This window comes from Montipora foliosa, unplaced genomic scaffold (genome assembly GCF_036669935.1).
Source record: "Montipora foliosa isolate CH-2021 unplaced genomic scaffold, ASM3666993v2 scaffold_422, whole genome shotgun sequence".
Taxonomy (NCBI): domain Eukaryota; kingdom Metazoa; phylum Cnidaria; class Anthozoa; order Scleractinia; family Acroporidae; genus Montipora; species Montipora foliosa.
This window is the reverse complement of record NW_027179726.1, coordinates 240,001-255,462: the sequence shown is the minus strand read 5'-3', so window position 1 is coordinate 255,462 and position 15,462 is coordinate 240,001. Positions and strand designations below refer to the sequence as shown.

General features: G+C 38.4%; 1 protein-coding gene across 1 annotated transcript; it reads right to left on the bottom strand.

Moving 5' to 3' along the window:
• Positions 1-1,138: 1,138 nt before the first annotated feature.
• On the bottom strand, positions 1,139-1,843 carry LOC137988584 (uncharacterized). Its single transcript, XM_068834573.1, has 2 exons — positions 1,796-1,843; positions 1,139-1,693 (listed from the first exon to the last, which is right to left on the bottom strand). The coding sequence occupies exons 1-2, from the start codon at positions 1,841-1,843 to the stop codon at positions 1,139-1,141; spliced, it is 603 nt and encodes a 200-aa protein (XP_068690674.1).
• Positions 1,844-15,462: the final 13,619 nt, after the last annotated feature.

The window sequence follows — 15,462 nt, the reverse complement described above, 5'->3', positions numbered from 1 at the left end:
TTCATGTCTGAAACTCTCGGAACACATTCCGTGATTATTTCGATGTAATTATCATCCTCCAATAAAGTATTATTGAATTTCCATGTACCTGGACCTCGTTGGTACGCATCATTAATTTCTAAACTCAAAAAGATGGCCTTATGATCTGGAGCAATTGAAGATCGAATTTCAGCCTTCCTTATCTTTGGCTTTAATGCCTGTGAAATAATGAAAAAGTCAATTCTTGATTTAAGCTTAAGAGGTTTTGATTCGTAAGTAAACACTTTTCGCTTAGGATGTAAGGCCCGATAGGCGTCGACAAGACCTAGTTCATCCATAAAATGAAGAAGAAAGTTTCTATAGTTCGTCCCAAACCATGGGCATCCTCCGTATTTATCTATTGAGTGAAGAGTAGTATTCCAGTCACCAGCAATAATAACTTTGGACGTGTTGGTGTTAGAAACAATAACAGTACATAAATTCTGAATAAAACAACATTGGTTTTGAGGGTCACAAGGAGCGTACAAAGAAGCTAAAAAAAGATCCTCATCGCCTTCCCTAGTTTTAACAATGACTAGTCTACCATCTGGATGAATAAACTGGACGCTAGATGTAAACAAAGAATTTGGTCTCTGTAATATGCAAGTACCTTTAGAGTATTCTGTACCGTGTGAGAAAAAAACTTTCCCACCCCATTCTGTAGCCCAAGAGACTTCGTCTCCTTTCAATGAGAATGTTTCCTGGAGACAATAGAAATCAGCTTTTTGATTCTTTAGATACGAAAATAATGCCCTTCGTTTGACATGATTGCGTAATCCCCTTACATTCAGTGATAGGAATTTGATAAGTGTCATACTGTATTATCGCCTAAAATCTTACACCTAAAGTTAAATGCACAATAGTTATGCTAATTTAAGGTTACGTTAATTAAACTCAACAGCAATGAATTAATCAAGAAAAAGAAAACAAACAAAGGAAAGAGCAACAAGATAAAAATAAAAACGAAAAAGGAAAAAAAAAACCCCTAACTTTACAACATAAACTAATAAAGTGCAAAAGTTTTTTAAGAAAAATACGCTTAAGAGACTAACCTTCGTACAATCTAAGCCTATGGTGAAATCGATCTCCCGTGATTATTGCATGGATGTTTATTGAACATTTATAATTCATCAAGATCATCTTCAGAGTAAATTCTAACAGGATTACCTGATGGTGAAGTTTTAACAAAGACCTTTCCGTCTAGTGTCCAAACACTTGATAAAAGTCCATCAGCCTTCATATCATTTGCTTGTCTTACTAAGTCTGCCCTATAAGGTGTGAGGTTTTCGTTGATAAATATACGGTTTTGCTTTGCTGCTGCTGAGGCATAACTGGGATATAAATCTGATATCTTAACTGACTTCGATTTCGTTCGCTCCTTATATAGCCGAGACTTAACTTTATGGCTACAAAATTTTACGATGATAGGTTTCATACCATTTTGTCGTCTTAGCTTGTGAGAGATTTCGATGTCCTCCGCAGCAACAGGGACATTAACAGCCGCAGCTACCTTGAGAACAACTTCTTCCGTTGAGGTGTAAATATTTTCCGGAATACCATGTATTTCAAGGGAATTTTTTCTCGAATACTGCTCGAGGTTATCAAGCGATTCAATCAACGAGTCAATCCTTTCCGTCTGCTCGCTTAATCTTGTTTTAGTCCCGAGTAGTTCTTTCTAAAGTAGAGGACTTTTCATGTTAGCCTTACCAAGAGACACCGTAAGCTCATTGATGTGATAAATTATACTAATAGACTTATAATTCCCTGTTTCACTTACCAAATAAGGTAAAGGTAAAGTCTCTGTTACAAGCCTAGGAAGGCCCATCAGGCCGGCGCTTATCTCCGGTTTCCATAGCATGAAGCGACTAGGAGTATTTATACTCCTCCCTGGATGGGATGCTAGTCCATCACAGGGTTACAACCCAGCATTACGCCGGTACCCATTTATACACCTGGGTGGAAAGAGGCACGGTGAGAGTAAAGTGTCTTGCCCATTTCAGCTTCTGCGATTTCGTCATCAGACTCACTTTGGGAGGAGTGGCTGCTTTGGAGCGCACGCTTAGATGCCAGACAGGAAAAGTAGCTCGCGATCTGCTGGCCTGTCAAGAATTCATTGCTGGTAAACAAGCGGTCACCATCTTCATCTCTTGCGCTCATCATTGAGCGGGCAACTGAAGAAGCATTCAATTTTTTGCCTGTTTGTTCTCCGACAAGGAACTTGCTCAGTAGATAGTTCTTTTGCTTGTCGGTAAATCGCGCTCTTGACGCTTGGCTGGTCTTGAGGGAGAGACCGATTTGGTGCTCTACGACTTTCGGCGCACTGCTGCAGTTGGGGAACACTTGCAGTTTGCTTTTCCAGTCTAGCTGCATAGCCATGGAACAGCTTTGTCTAGGAAGGTCTCACGTTCCAGTTTGCGTTCGTGCTTTCCGCAATCCAAGTGATGTTGCAAAGCAGCAAACCGCAGGTTGGACTTCATGCAGCCCTCTTCAGGACATAAAAATAATTGGGAAGAAGCTGTATCATCCGGTGACTCATCTGAACCTGACGTCATCTCAGGTTTGGTCGCTCGACACTTAAGGGAGGTAAACTTATCTTCCACTACGTCTTCCGTGCATCTAGATAGCCTTAGAATTGGAGTTTCGTTGTTACTCCTGATATATTTGCTTAGTTTGACGGTCTTACCAGGTCCAATACCATATGCCTTCCATGTTGTAATACAATCTTCGCCATATTCGACGTTCGACACCCCGCTTACGCCATCAAACTTGACATTGGTAGAGGTTCTTGGGTTTGCCATTTCGCACAATGTGACGTGAAGACCAGATACACCTCCCAACAATCTCATAGCGTCAACCATTTGAGAAGCATTCTCAATGTTGTTACCCTCATTGAGGTAAATTCTCATATGGGCCTTGATGGTTGCCACCTTCCTGTCGCATGCACCTTTTCCAGCTTGGGGATCTGAAAAGTCAAGTCGTTTTAATGTCAATCCGTGGAATTGACTGGCTTTCGAGGCGCCGATTATCATTGATCCGCTTCGGTAGCACCCAGCGTTGTCTTGTCTGTAAATGACGGTTGGCATAATTGCCTTAAGTTTACCGATGACATCTTCCATGATCGCTAACACAGCGTTGCTGTCTTGGCTGCATGACTGAAATACATGAACAAACGTCATCATCTGTAGCTGCTCAGTAGCCACCATCTTACGCGTGGCCACAGTAACGTGCCAAGAAAGGCCACGTTTGCCGAACCAGTCGTGCTGGCTTTCACGGTACTTGCGTGGCAAGAACTTCATTGCCCGGTCTTCAACCAGAAGTACACTTGATTCATCTAGCTCGTCTATAACATCAAGACGCGCCTGATCCTGATTGAGGCTGTGTAAAAGATGAGCTTTCCAAGCTTGAATGTTGGAGATCGCTTGGTCAGCAATGAAGCTTAATTCTTCCTTGGCATCTGCGCCGATGTTCTCTTGCTGCCTGCTTTGTCTGATTTCGTTTGGTCTTATGCAAGCCTCTAGCCTGGCTTTGTCAGAAATCACGTCAAAATAATACAGCATCTGATACACAAGCTAGTTGCATGGTTTCGGGGTCAATTAATGAAAAACAGAAGCCTATAAATAAAAATTGCAGGCTTTTCAGCACACCTTATTCAATGCCGTCTTACCTTGTAGTCACTTTTCAGGTACTGCTTAGCAGACATGAGGCGTTCTTGTTGTTCTTTAGCCCAAGTCATTCCCGTTAGATGGTCTCCCAAGCGTTTTGCTACATCGGTGAGATCCTGCCGAACTAATATAGTCTAGACCTTGTAACGACTTTCTTGTGGAGGCTGCACAAACAGAAAGGATGTTTAACAGAGTCCTGCGGCTGAGAGGGGTAAAATTGGATTCCTCTGCATATGCAAGGTATTACTGTACGATGGACTCTGGGATTAACATACGAATAACGTTGGGAACTGTCACAACCTCATTTGTTGACAATGTGATGGTTTTCTCACCGAATGGCAAATCCTGGATTACGTGAGGACTAGTAATGAAATCCAAGAAGTGATCCACCTGTGACTGACGTGAACAATTTTGTGTGGGATGTCTGTGGTGGTGGAACACCTCTCCCGTGAAGCATTGTATGCTTTCTTGCAGTACTGAATCTGTATCTAGTAAGATCAGGTATCCATTTCTTCAGAGTTTGGAAAGTGACCTTGTCCGCCATTATTGAAAGAATCTGTCGCCGGGTGTCCCAAGCACTCGCATTACTGTAGCACTCTGTAAGGGCATTCATGAGCACGTTATCCACATCCTTCTCCTCGCTTTCACTGTCACTGGAGAATTCCACAACTTTTCTGATTGTTTGGGCGCAACTTCCTCCAAGACAGCGCCTACTGTCTGTTGTGCCTTGCGAAGCTGGCGACGACACGTTCTTTCACTCGCTTCATCCCATGGAACAGTTACAGTATGCCTAACTGGGCTAACATCCCTGGTGTTTAAGAATTCGTTCAGTTTGGTCAGGGGCGTAGAGTCATCGAGCCTCGTGCTGCGGGAATCCCTTGTTACGTCAAGGCTGGACTCTAAAGGCAGATACAAGCTTCCCCCTGGCGTCTGGACGTTGGAACCAAAATACACGGAAGCCAGTGTACTTTGCGCCACTGGGGAAGCCCCGATAGAATTTTCCTGCAATAAATGTATGATTGAAAACTTGCTTAATTAATACATGTCATTGAACTAGCGTGAGGTCTTTATTGGGAAGGTCAATTTATTTTTGGGAAGTTTGGGGCTCGGTCCATAAACTTGCAAAAAACACTACAGAAAATTTGCGGCACGGCTCGTGTGAAATTGGCACTGGTGCCTAAAAAGAGCTCGGTAAACTTTGTTTACACTACACCATTTTTACTGTATCAAAAATACCGTGCCAAAATTTTTGGGCCCGGGTAAGTTCTCTTGTAGACATGCGCAGTTCAATTATAATCAAGAACGTCCGCGTGATTTTGGTGGAGAATGAGCAGCCATCTTGAAATATACGTTAAAAAACCGCTACAACAAGTTGCAAAATCATTAAAAAACACCTTTTCTAACTTCCAATACTCGGCGTATCTAGAATTTAAACCTTTCCCACTTCCTCTCCCTTCTCCCCCTTTCAATGTTGACTGCTTAAGTTCCCAACATTTTTTTGTCTCGCTAGCAACACTGATAAGGGGGGGAGGGGGGCTGCAGTGTGAGAGATAATAGGGAAATTAATAACGCCCCAAGAAGGTGAAGTGTCTCCATTATTTTTGGAACTTGTTGTCTGATTGATTGCATTAATTTTGCCAGTCCGGATTTGAATCCTATAGGGAAATGTTTCAACGTAGTAAAGCAGAAACTAAAGAAACAATCATTAAATATCGTATAAGCTCTGAAACATTTCAGAAGTTTGCACGCGAAGTGCAAAGCACATTGTACCAAACACGAAAGGATATTAATTATTGACATACGGTAGCATCGATTTTCGAGTGTTTGGACTTATCATCGCTAACAGAAGACTCCGTACCAAATACTAAAGCGAGCAAAGTATTTTGCTCTGCAGATCTGATGCTCCGAAAGTTACACTTGGCTCGTATTATGTAACACAATACCATTTATTGTGTTTCTTGGTGACGTCAACCGGGATGGTGGCATTACAGTTGAAAATCGTATCTTCGAGGAAACAGCACAATTTAACCAGTACTTTCTTTTCTAATCAATCCAAAACATTACCAGGTGATTCGTAATAAAGCTCACACAGTTAGAAATCCTGTACATATCGTCTATTCCATTTACCAACGGTCTACCCTCCAAGCACGGTCTACCGTCGCAACAGCAAGAAATATGATATCATATTATTTTCTCAGTGAAAAGTTGTGGTAGACCGTGTAGACCGTTTCATATAAATGTCATAATGTGTAGCCGGTACAAATTCGTTCACTTTTGTATCTCATTGTAAAACAAATCTCGCAAAGGTTTTAACAGAATCGGGTGCTTTCTTTTGATCATTGTGCTCAGTCAGTCATTCCAAAGAACATGGAATTAGCCTGTACCCGACACGTCACTTAGAAGACTTGCTAGTAAGCGTTACCGATCCCTTCTCTGGCAGCAGACTAGCCCGAAAGCAATAAGTAATGTTACGAATGGACTTCTATGAAAATGTATCTTTGTATAACAATGTTTGCTAAGAATTGATTTTTCGGAAAGTGGATGTTCCCTTTAAATGGCATGCGATCCCAGTTAAAGGAGAGGTTATGTCTGTTTCTCATTCGTAAACAACAGCTAATTTTGTGCATGTTGCGCGTGGTTTAGATGTCATGTGTCGACTGAAATATAGGTGTTTAAGGCAAATTATTTCGAAATCGGTTCCATGATATTTCTAGCGTACTTTAAAAAGCAAAAGGATGTAAATCACACCTTTTCGTGTACCAAATTACGTGTATGTTCGACTTGACCCACAGAAACCACTGAAATGCCTTCAAATTATGTCATACCGAAACCCCGCCAAAATCCAGTTTATCGCTGGCCATTTTCCATTCACAGCAGATCAGAGAATTAAACCCTTTTTTTTGGAAACACCATATTAAATGCAAACGATAGACGCCTTCCCGTTCCAATAAACAAAGTGACCGTACGCCAATACAGTGACAACCAACTCAGACAACAAGTTGCAAAATTGTTGAGACACTTTCATTAAAAAACACCTTTTCTAACTTCCAATACTTGGCGTATCTAGAATTTAAACCTTTCCCACTTCCTCTCCCCTCTCCCCCTTTCAATGTTGACTGCTTAAGTTCCCAACATTTTTTTGTCTCACTAGCAACACCGATAAGGGGGGGAGGGGGGGCAGCAGTGTGAGAGATAATAGGGAAATTAATAACGCCCCAACAAGGTGAAGTGTCTCTACTATTTTTGCGATTTGTTGTAGCTTATATGAATTGAGGCTCAAATTTGGCCCTTTAAAGTGTTTACACTACATGTTTTATCCGAACTGTGCCTATTTTTTTTAGCACCTGTACCATTTTTACCCGTGCTCGGACTACCTCGCTGAAGGTCCCAGCACAGGTAAGAATTTTGTTTCGGCACGCATGAAATTTGGTACTGACAGATTGTTTACACTGCAAATTTTATCCGAGCTGAACCTTTTTTGTTTTTTGACCTTTTTTTGGGGGGGGACCTGTGCCAATTTCACCCAAGCCGTGCCAAAAAATTTCTGTTGTGTAAACCGGGCTTAATATTCCCAAATATGGCCGAACAAGTGAGTTCATAAAATTCCTTTACAACAATGCAGCGATTCTCGGTAAGAGCGCACGCCAAAGTTAAACATATATTTGCATTTTCCTGGCTGCTTTCGTGAAATTTTAAGTGAAATTATTCCCCAGACATAAAGGAAATATATGTACTTAAGAAGAGATTTTTGTCTTTTGTGGAATGTTTTGAAAAAGCAATTTACCAATTGTAACTATTTCTTAGCAATCCGTATTAGCAGAATTTGCACCGCTAAGGGGACCAATCCCCTCGTGGACCAGTATGAAATATAATATTACGGCATTTTTGGCCGTAACATCAAATTGGAGGCGTACTCTAGAATGGAGAGTATAAAGATCTATAACCTCCCGGAAATTGAAGGTGAGACACTACGAGACACGGAAGATTTGGTTCGTTCAATGATGGAGGAGAAAATGAGATTTTCAAGGGAGGATGTGAATGAAATTAGATTTGAACGTGTTCATCGCTTGCCAACCCGGCGTAACCCTCGGAGGTCCACGAATACAAGGCCTGTTATTGCTAAATTTAGCTTTTATCAAGATAAAGAATTCGTTTGGTCTAAAGTTAAAAATCTAAAAGGTACTAAAATTGGAATTTCGCATGACTACCCTAAAGAAATCGAAGCAATTCATACGAAATTGTACCCTGTGCTAAAAAAGGCGAAGCAAGAAAAACAATCAGCTTTCTTCAAGGTGGATAAATTAGTCATCAACGGTCAAGTGTATAACGGGATTGAAACTGAAAATCTTCCTTACTACGGTTTAATTATGAGTAGCACATAAGCTTTAGTAGATGGAGGGCTGCTGGGTCTAAATGCACGTCAGACAAAAAATTTGTGTATTTATGTTATTTATTTACTTAGGACATTTTTTGGTATTTTCTTATTCTTTGATTACTTATGCATGTAGCATTATAGCTGTTTATAGGCATCGAGCAACATTGCTGAATCTAATTTACTTAGTTTTTTGTACCCTCATTAATACTTCTTTTGTTTATTTGGCTAAATTTGCAGTTCATTGGCAGATACATTTTATCCTTATTATTATTTGTTATTACTGTTTTTGTTTTTTTTTGCTTCTACTGCAGCTCTCAATTCTGAAATGAACGAAATATTTGATGGCCGAAGTCTTTAAATTAGTATCGCTTAACCTAAAGGGCATAAGCAACTTTAAAAAGAGACGAACAATGTTTACTTGGTGCAGGAAAGGTAAAGCTGATATAATTTTTTTGCAAGAAACCCATTCAATAGAAAAAACAGATACTCAATGGAAGAATGAATGGGGTGCAGAGATTATAACAAGCCATGGTAGCTCCAGTGCACGTGGAGTTGCTATCTTGATTAAGAATGGTTTTGATTGCACCATCCATCAAAAGATCCTAGACCGTTTGGGACGCTTCATCATTCTTAAAGCTGATATCAAAGACCAAACATATGTCTTAATTAATGTTTGTGCACCAAACAAGGACAAAGATCTCGTATTGTTTTTCAATAATTTACTCGCAACGCTACCAAGAGAAAACTTAGATTCAGAAGATAATATCATTATAGGAGGCGATTTCAATTGCCCTTTAAATCCAGAGATTGACAAAAAAGGAGGGATAATTATTCAAAGAAAATCAGTTACTGCCTGCATTGATTGTCTACAAAATCAACTAGATCTGGTTGATATTTGGAGAATTAAAAACCCAGACATAAGAAGTTTTACCTGGAGTCAAAAGTCTCCAAGAATTTATTGCCGTCTCGATTATTGGTTAATTTCTAATAATTTGAAAGATTTAGTGAAATCAAGTGATATAATGCCAGCTATTCGAACAGACCATGCTGCAATTTCGATAGACATTTCAGAGCTAGAAAATTAGCAGAAAGGTCCCGGGTACTGGAAAATGAATTGTTCCATGTTGAAGGATGAAGAATATGTAGATAATGTTACTGAAATGCTTCCAGTATGGACGGCAGAGGGACAAAAAGAAATTTCGGACAGTCGTATCCTTTGGGATTGGATCAAATATAATATAAGGGCGCATGCTATTGACTTCTCCAAGAAAAAAGCCAAGGAAAGAAATGCAATAGAATTAAGTCTCCAAGATCAGCTTAGAGAGGCAAAGGAAGAATACGAAACTACGACTAGTGACTCTAACGCAACTCGCTTTAATGCGGCTCAGGAAAAGTTAGAAACTTTCTATGAAGAAAAAACTAAAGGAATAATTATACGTGCACATGCTCGTTGGCATGAGCATGGAGAAAAGAGCACAAAATATTTTTTAAACCTCGAAAAAAGAAATCATATAAAAAACCATATAAGAAAACTTCACATAAGCGGAGTAATAAAAACAGATCCATTTTGTATATTAAAGGAGGAAGAAAGGTTCTACAAAAACTTGTATAAAAGCAGTACTACTGATCCAGATCTTGCATTTAAAATTGATTCTTTCCTAAACGATTTAAATATACCCGCACTTTCTGAAGACCAGAAAAAATTTTGTGAAGGAAATATTTCAGCAGAAGAATGTTTTCGTCTCCTAGATAGCTTTGACAATAATAAAACTCCTGGTAATGACGGCATTCCTATTGAATTTTATAAGACATTTTGGTCAGTAATTAGCGATAGCTTTATGAACTGCATTAATGAATCCTTTGAAAAAAGGTGAGATGTCTAGTTCTCAAAAACAAGCAATCATTACACTAATTGAAAAGAAAGGGAAAGATCGCTCACTTTTAGAAAATTGGCGTCCAATCTCCCTCGTTAATGTAGACACCAAAATAATGACGAAAGCAATTGCATCGAGAATTAAAAATGTCTTGCCCGATATTATTCATCCAAACCAAACAGGATACGTAAAAGATCGGTTTATAGGCGAAACTATACGATCTATTTATGATGTTATGGACTTTACAGTGAAAGAAAACATTCCCGGTTTAATGTTATTCATTGATTTTCAAAAGGCATTCGATAGTGTTGAATGGGAATTTCTTTTTAAATGCTTAGAGGCATTCAATTTTGGTTCAGATTTCCTTCATTGGGTTAAAGTATTCTACAAAAATATACAAAGCTGTATCTTGAATAGCGGCAGGACATCAAATTTCTTTACGCTGGAACGAGGAGTTCGGCAGGGAGACCCATTGTCTCCATATCTGTTCGTAATAGCTGTGGAAACACTGGCTATCGCCATTAGACAGAATTCGGACATCAAAGGAATATATATCGGAGATGAGCAAGAAACGAAACTTTTACAGTATGCAGACGACACCACAGCGATATTAGCAGATACTAACTCAGCCAAAGTATTATTTGAACTACTGGACCGGTTTCGATGCATTTCCGGTCTTAAGATTAATTGTTCAAAAACTGGGGGTATGTGGATAGGATCATTGAAAGAAAGTAAAGAAGAACATTTTGGTATTAAGTGGCCTAAAATCCCGATTAAAGCGCTGGGGGTATATTTCACATATGATCAGAAACTATTAAAGGAAAAGAACTTTATTGAAAGGCTGGATAGTATTAAAAAACTTATTAATATTTGGTCCTCTAGGGGCCTTTCTATTTACGGTAAAGTGACAATAATTAAATCTTTTTTGATCCCAAAATTCGTTTACGTATGTTCGCTACTCCCTACACCAAAGGAAATTGTGAATAAACTGAATCAATTGTTATTCAAGTTTTTATGGAAAGGTACAGATAAAGTGACTCGCGTATCTGTAATAAACGATTATGAGAGAGGTGGTCTAAAAATTATAGATTTGGAAAGCATGGTTAAATCTTTAAGGTTGACCTGGCTAAAACGACTATTTAACGATTCAAACGTAACGTGGAAGACGTATTTACCTCATCTATTAGAGCCCGTAGGAGGTCGGTTTTTTCTAAATTGTAATTATGAAGTTTCTGATTATATGATATCTTCTCAATTTTACCACGAACTTTTGTTATGGTGGTCGGAGTTCTGTGAATCTTTCGCTTCAGAAGGTGACTGGAAAATAATTGTTTGGAATAATAAAGAGATTTGAATAGACAATAAGCCAGTGTACTATAAAAATTATTTTAAATCGGGAATTATTTACATACAAGATCTTCTTTTTAACTTAAATACAATAGACTCCTATAACTATTTTTCAAACAAAATTGTCAAAAACAATTTTCTGCAATGGGCGGGCCTTCGTCATTCTGTGCCTTCTCATTTAAAAGAAATCAGCCTAGATAGATTAACCATATCCCCATCACTTATAATTGGAAATAAAATTTTCGATATTAAAGACAAAAAATCAAAAGATTATTATTTGCTTCTGGTCTCAAGAAAAGCTCAACCTCCTAATATTATCCGTAAATTGAAGAGTGATTTTAATTTCACAAGCCAACAATTTAAAGAAATCTTTTCGTTACCACATTTGGTTGCACTTGAGTCATATGTTAAGGCTTTCCAATACAACAGCAAACAGCAAACTATGCAAAATTGGATTTAGAATTAATGATGCATGTACTTTTTGTAATGATGAACCTGAGAATTTATATCACCTTTTCTATGAATGCCCTCACTCCAAAACGTTCTGGACTAATTTCGAATCGTACTGGTACCTTCTATCGAATCAGCCAATGCATCTTTCTGCGCAAAACGTTTTATTTGGAGTTTTATCAAAACAATGCCCTTTATCAAATTTATTAAACTATTTCATATTAATTGGAAAATTATTTTTGTGGGACTGCAGAAGAAGCCAAACACTTCCTAAAATTCAAGGACTGCAATCGAAACTAAAGATTAAATATGAAACTGAAAAAAAGATCAACAAAAACAACTTCTTTGAAAAGAAATGGGTACTCACTCCAATATAATTAATTAAGTTATTTATTTATTTATTTATTTATTTATTTACTTTTAATATGCATGTATCTTTTATTTTGTTGCTCATTGTTTTTAATGTAAGAATATAAATATAATTAGCATCTGTAATCGTATTATTTTGTAAGCAGTGTATAAATTGGTATTGCAAGTTTAAAAAGTAATCATATTGTTTTTGTAGAGTAAGTATTGCAATTGTATTATTGTAAGTAGCACCTGTAATTGTAAGTGCATTGTATTGTAAGTAGTGCGTACGCAATTCAATTGTTAAATAGTTTTGATGGTAGTATAATGGATTTTAGTAGTTGTAAGTTGTGTAAGTAGATGTACCAGTGTTGTTAGTAGTGTGAATCATAATAAAAAGTTATCGATCAAAAAAAAAAAAAACGTCTAGTATGGAAAAAAATCTCAGTTAATGTAACTTCTGTTTTACCGAATGAATCATTACTGAAAATCGTTTACACTTACCAGTGACATATTTCCCATGAGAATAACTTCGCTTTCGATACCAGGCAGCTGGGCCGCGGTCTTGCTTTCAGCTTCCCCAAGAAGCTTACAGCAATTAGAACACACTCCTGTGAAAGTGAAAAGCTATTGCTTCAACCCCTTTCAAACACGTGTCATCTACTTTTCATCTGTGCCTGGTGACCTCCCATGCTGACTGGTTATAATATATTGCCGTTGTAAGCATTACTACAAATGTACAGGCTGTATACTCCAAAATCATGCTAACGCTCATTTGTAGTTCCTGATAAAATCAGGTATCAAAAGCTCACTCTTCTACCTTATCATTAACCTAATTGTCGTAGTCATGACTGACCTGCACCGACTGGAAGAAAAATTCCTGTCTCCTTCAAAACTATCTGTGACCCAAATTTGCTCAGTCCTCTCTCTGCCTTTGGTTTTTTAGTAAACAACGTTGCTTTGTGCATTGACAGACTGACTGGTATGGAGAACTTCGGAGAACTGCGTTTCCAGCTGACGCCCAGAGATGCACGATGTTGAGGACATATAATCCAATTTTCTACATTTCGGGGTGGTGCAAAGATTGATGCTCTTGCCAGTAAAAGCTCTGCTTCGTTTCCTATTCCGATAATGGAAAAGAATGACTTGTGTCTTGAAATGTCTCGATTGCAGCTAAGCAATGGAACCATTTCTACTAATCCAGTCCTGTCTTTCGTATCAGAACCGCAATGACCCCCAACAATGCCAAGAAATGAACACGTACTGTTCTCCATGACACTTTCAAGACGGACTGTTCAATTGTGCCAAAAATAGATCTCTTGATCAAAAGTTGTTGATTTCACTGCTTCTTTTCCATGCCAGGATGGTTACGCATTGTACTGACAGCACTTGACCAATTTACTAGATTAGAAACTAGCTGATCTGGAAATATCATTCTTTTCAGATTCGGGCAATGGGTTGCCTAATACTTAGGAAAATGGACATTTAGCAAAGAATTTTTATGAGTTGTTTCCGCTCTGAGCAAGAGTCCTATAATACTGAGGCCAACGAATCCACTCCCCTCCCCCCTCCCCTCCCCGCTTAAGGGTTTTTTTTTTTCGATGTTACTTCCAAAACATCAGACATTTAAGTGATTATTGCATTAAGGGCAAACTCTCTTCTGCCTCTTCTGTTTGCTCTGTGTTGGACAAGTTTTCATGTCGAATGTAAAATTTCCCGATATTTTCCGAGAAAAGCTAATTCAATTTCCTAATTCAATTTGAATGTTTACACAGGTGTACGGTGCACTGATGGTCTGAGATGAAAGTACATTTGGGCTGGGGAGTTCTTGCCTTTTGCCTTTTTTGAATCGTGCATTTTAACTTAATTAATAGGCTTGTTTTCTATAACTGTTAATGCATTAACCAAAAAAGTGCACCCATGTCAAACAGGGACAAAGACATGTTCCATTCATTAAGTCGGGCCATCGCCAAAATGTTTCGCTTCCTCTCCGGCCCAAGCGACACAGTTTTCTTTAAAAAAAAAAACAAAGCCAAAAAAAAATTTTTTTTTTTTCCTTCTCCGATTTTTTGGTGCTTTCATATTTAGCACGGTTCATAAACATCTTAAACATCTCAACCCTCATAACGACGTCTTCGAGCACCCATGAGAGTGGCACTACGCAAAATAGAAGTCATGGCCGTGAAGATAATCAAGTCTCGCTTCGAATAATTTACTTCGTAATTTTTCAACACTTCTTTTGCCTTCTGTTTTTGTCTTAGAATTTGCATCAGCTAACAAACACTTTACACGTGGAAAAAATAGTGACTTGACATGCTTTACAGCATGAATCAGGGCGTCCCGTACTATATTTAAAACGTCAAGACACAGGCTGTATAGTTATACAGGAACTTCTTCAGGACATGCAATTACTGGTTTTATAGAAGAGCATTCTTTTCAGGGTCCAGGAATTATTTACTATAGTTCATGAAATATTTCGTTATTAAACTTAATTAATTTGTCGTATAATCAATCAATCGTAACACAAATATTTCTCTATCACCACATCCATCGCAGTATGAGATTCACCGGATTAAAAACTTAAAATCATTATTTTCGAATCGGAAGCTAGATTTTAAAGCAACAGTTTAACTTTTCGCTCAAATGTCAGTGTTTAGGCAATATGCTAATTAGTTCAAATTTCAGAGAAAATTCACAGATTTTCGTGGCGTTTTTCAAAGCGCCCTCTAAAAAACCCAAACAAATATTTATATCTCATGCAAGAATAGCTTTTGGACATTTCATAGCCATAAGATGAGCTTGATCCGACCCCGGCCACATACCGTAAAGTCACTTTGCAATAATAGACTTAAGCTCGCTTTACAACGGCAATTTTGAAATCTGCATAAAAAGATATGTTTTTCGAGGGGACAGCCATAGTCTACAACCGAAAAACGGACAAACATAGAGTGCTAAATACTTTTTCATTTAACACTCGTTTCTAATTCCCGAAGATATAAGTTTAATCACTGACGCCAGGACGTTTTCGCAATGCTATTTTTTATCAAATTTTTCGGCCAATTTTTGGCCAGGGAGAGCACAAAATCCATTTTCTCAAATATTCCTGAAAGTCGGCCGTATTTGGAAAAATAAACCCCAAAACCTTTGAAAAGTGATAAATACCTCTCTATAAATTCGAAAAAAAGGAAAGTTATATTTTGACCGTGGCCACGCTATTCTCGATATTTCTGTGCATTTGCTCTTAAGATCCAGGACAAGAGCAAGGACGACGGCCGACCGGAAGTTGTTTTCCCATAATAAGCATGTGCATTAGAGATCTGGTTTGTTTTTCATGGTTGCGTGACCCCATTGTGACTCCGTCGAGGACGGCTAAAACACCAGTATGACG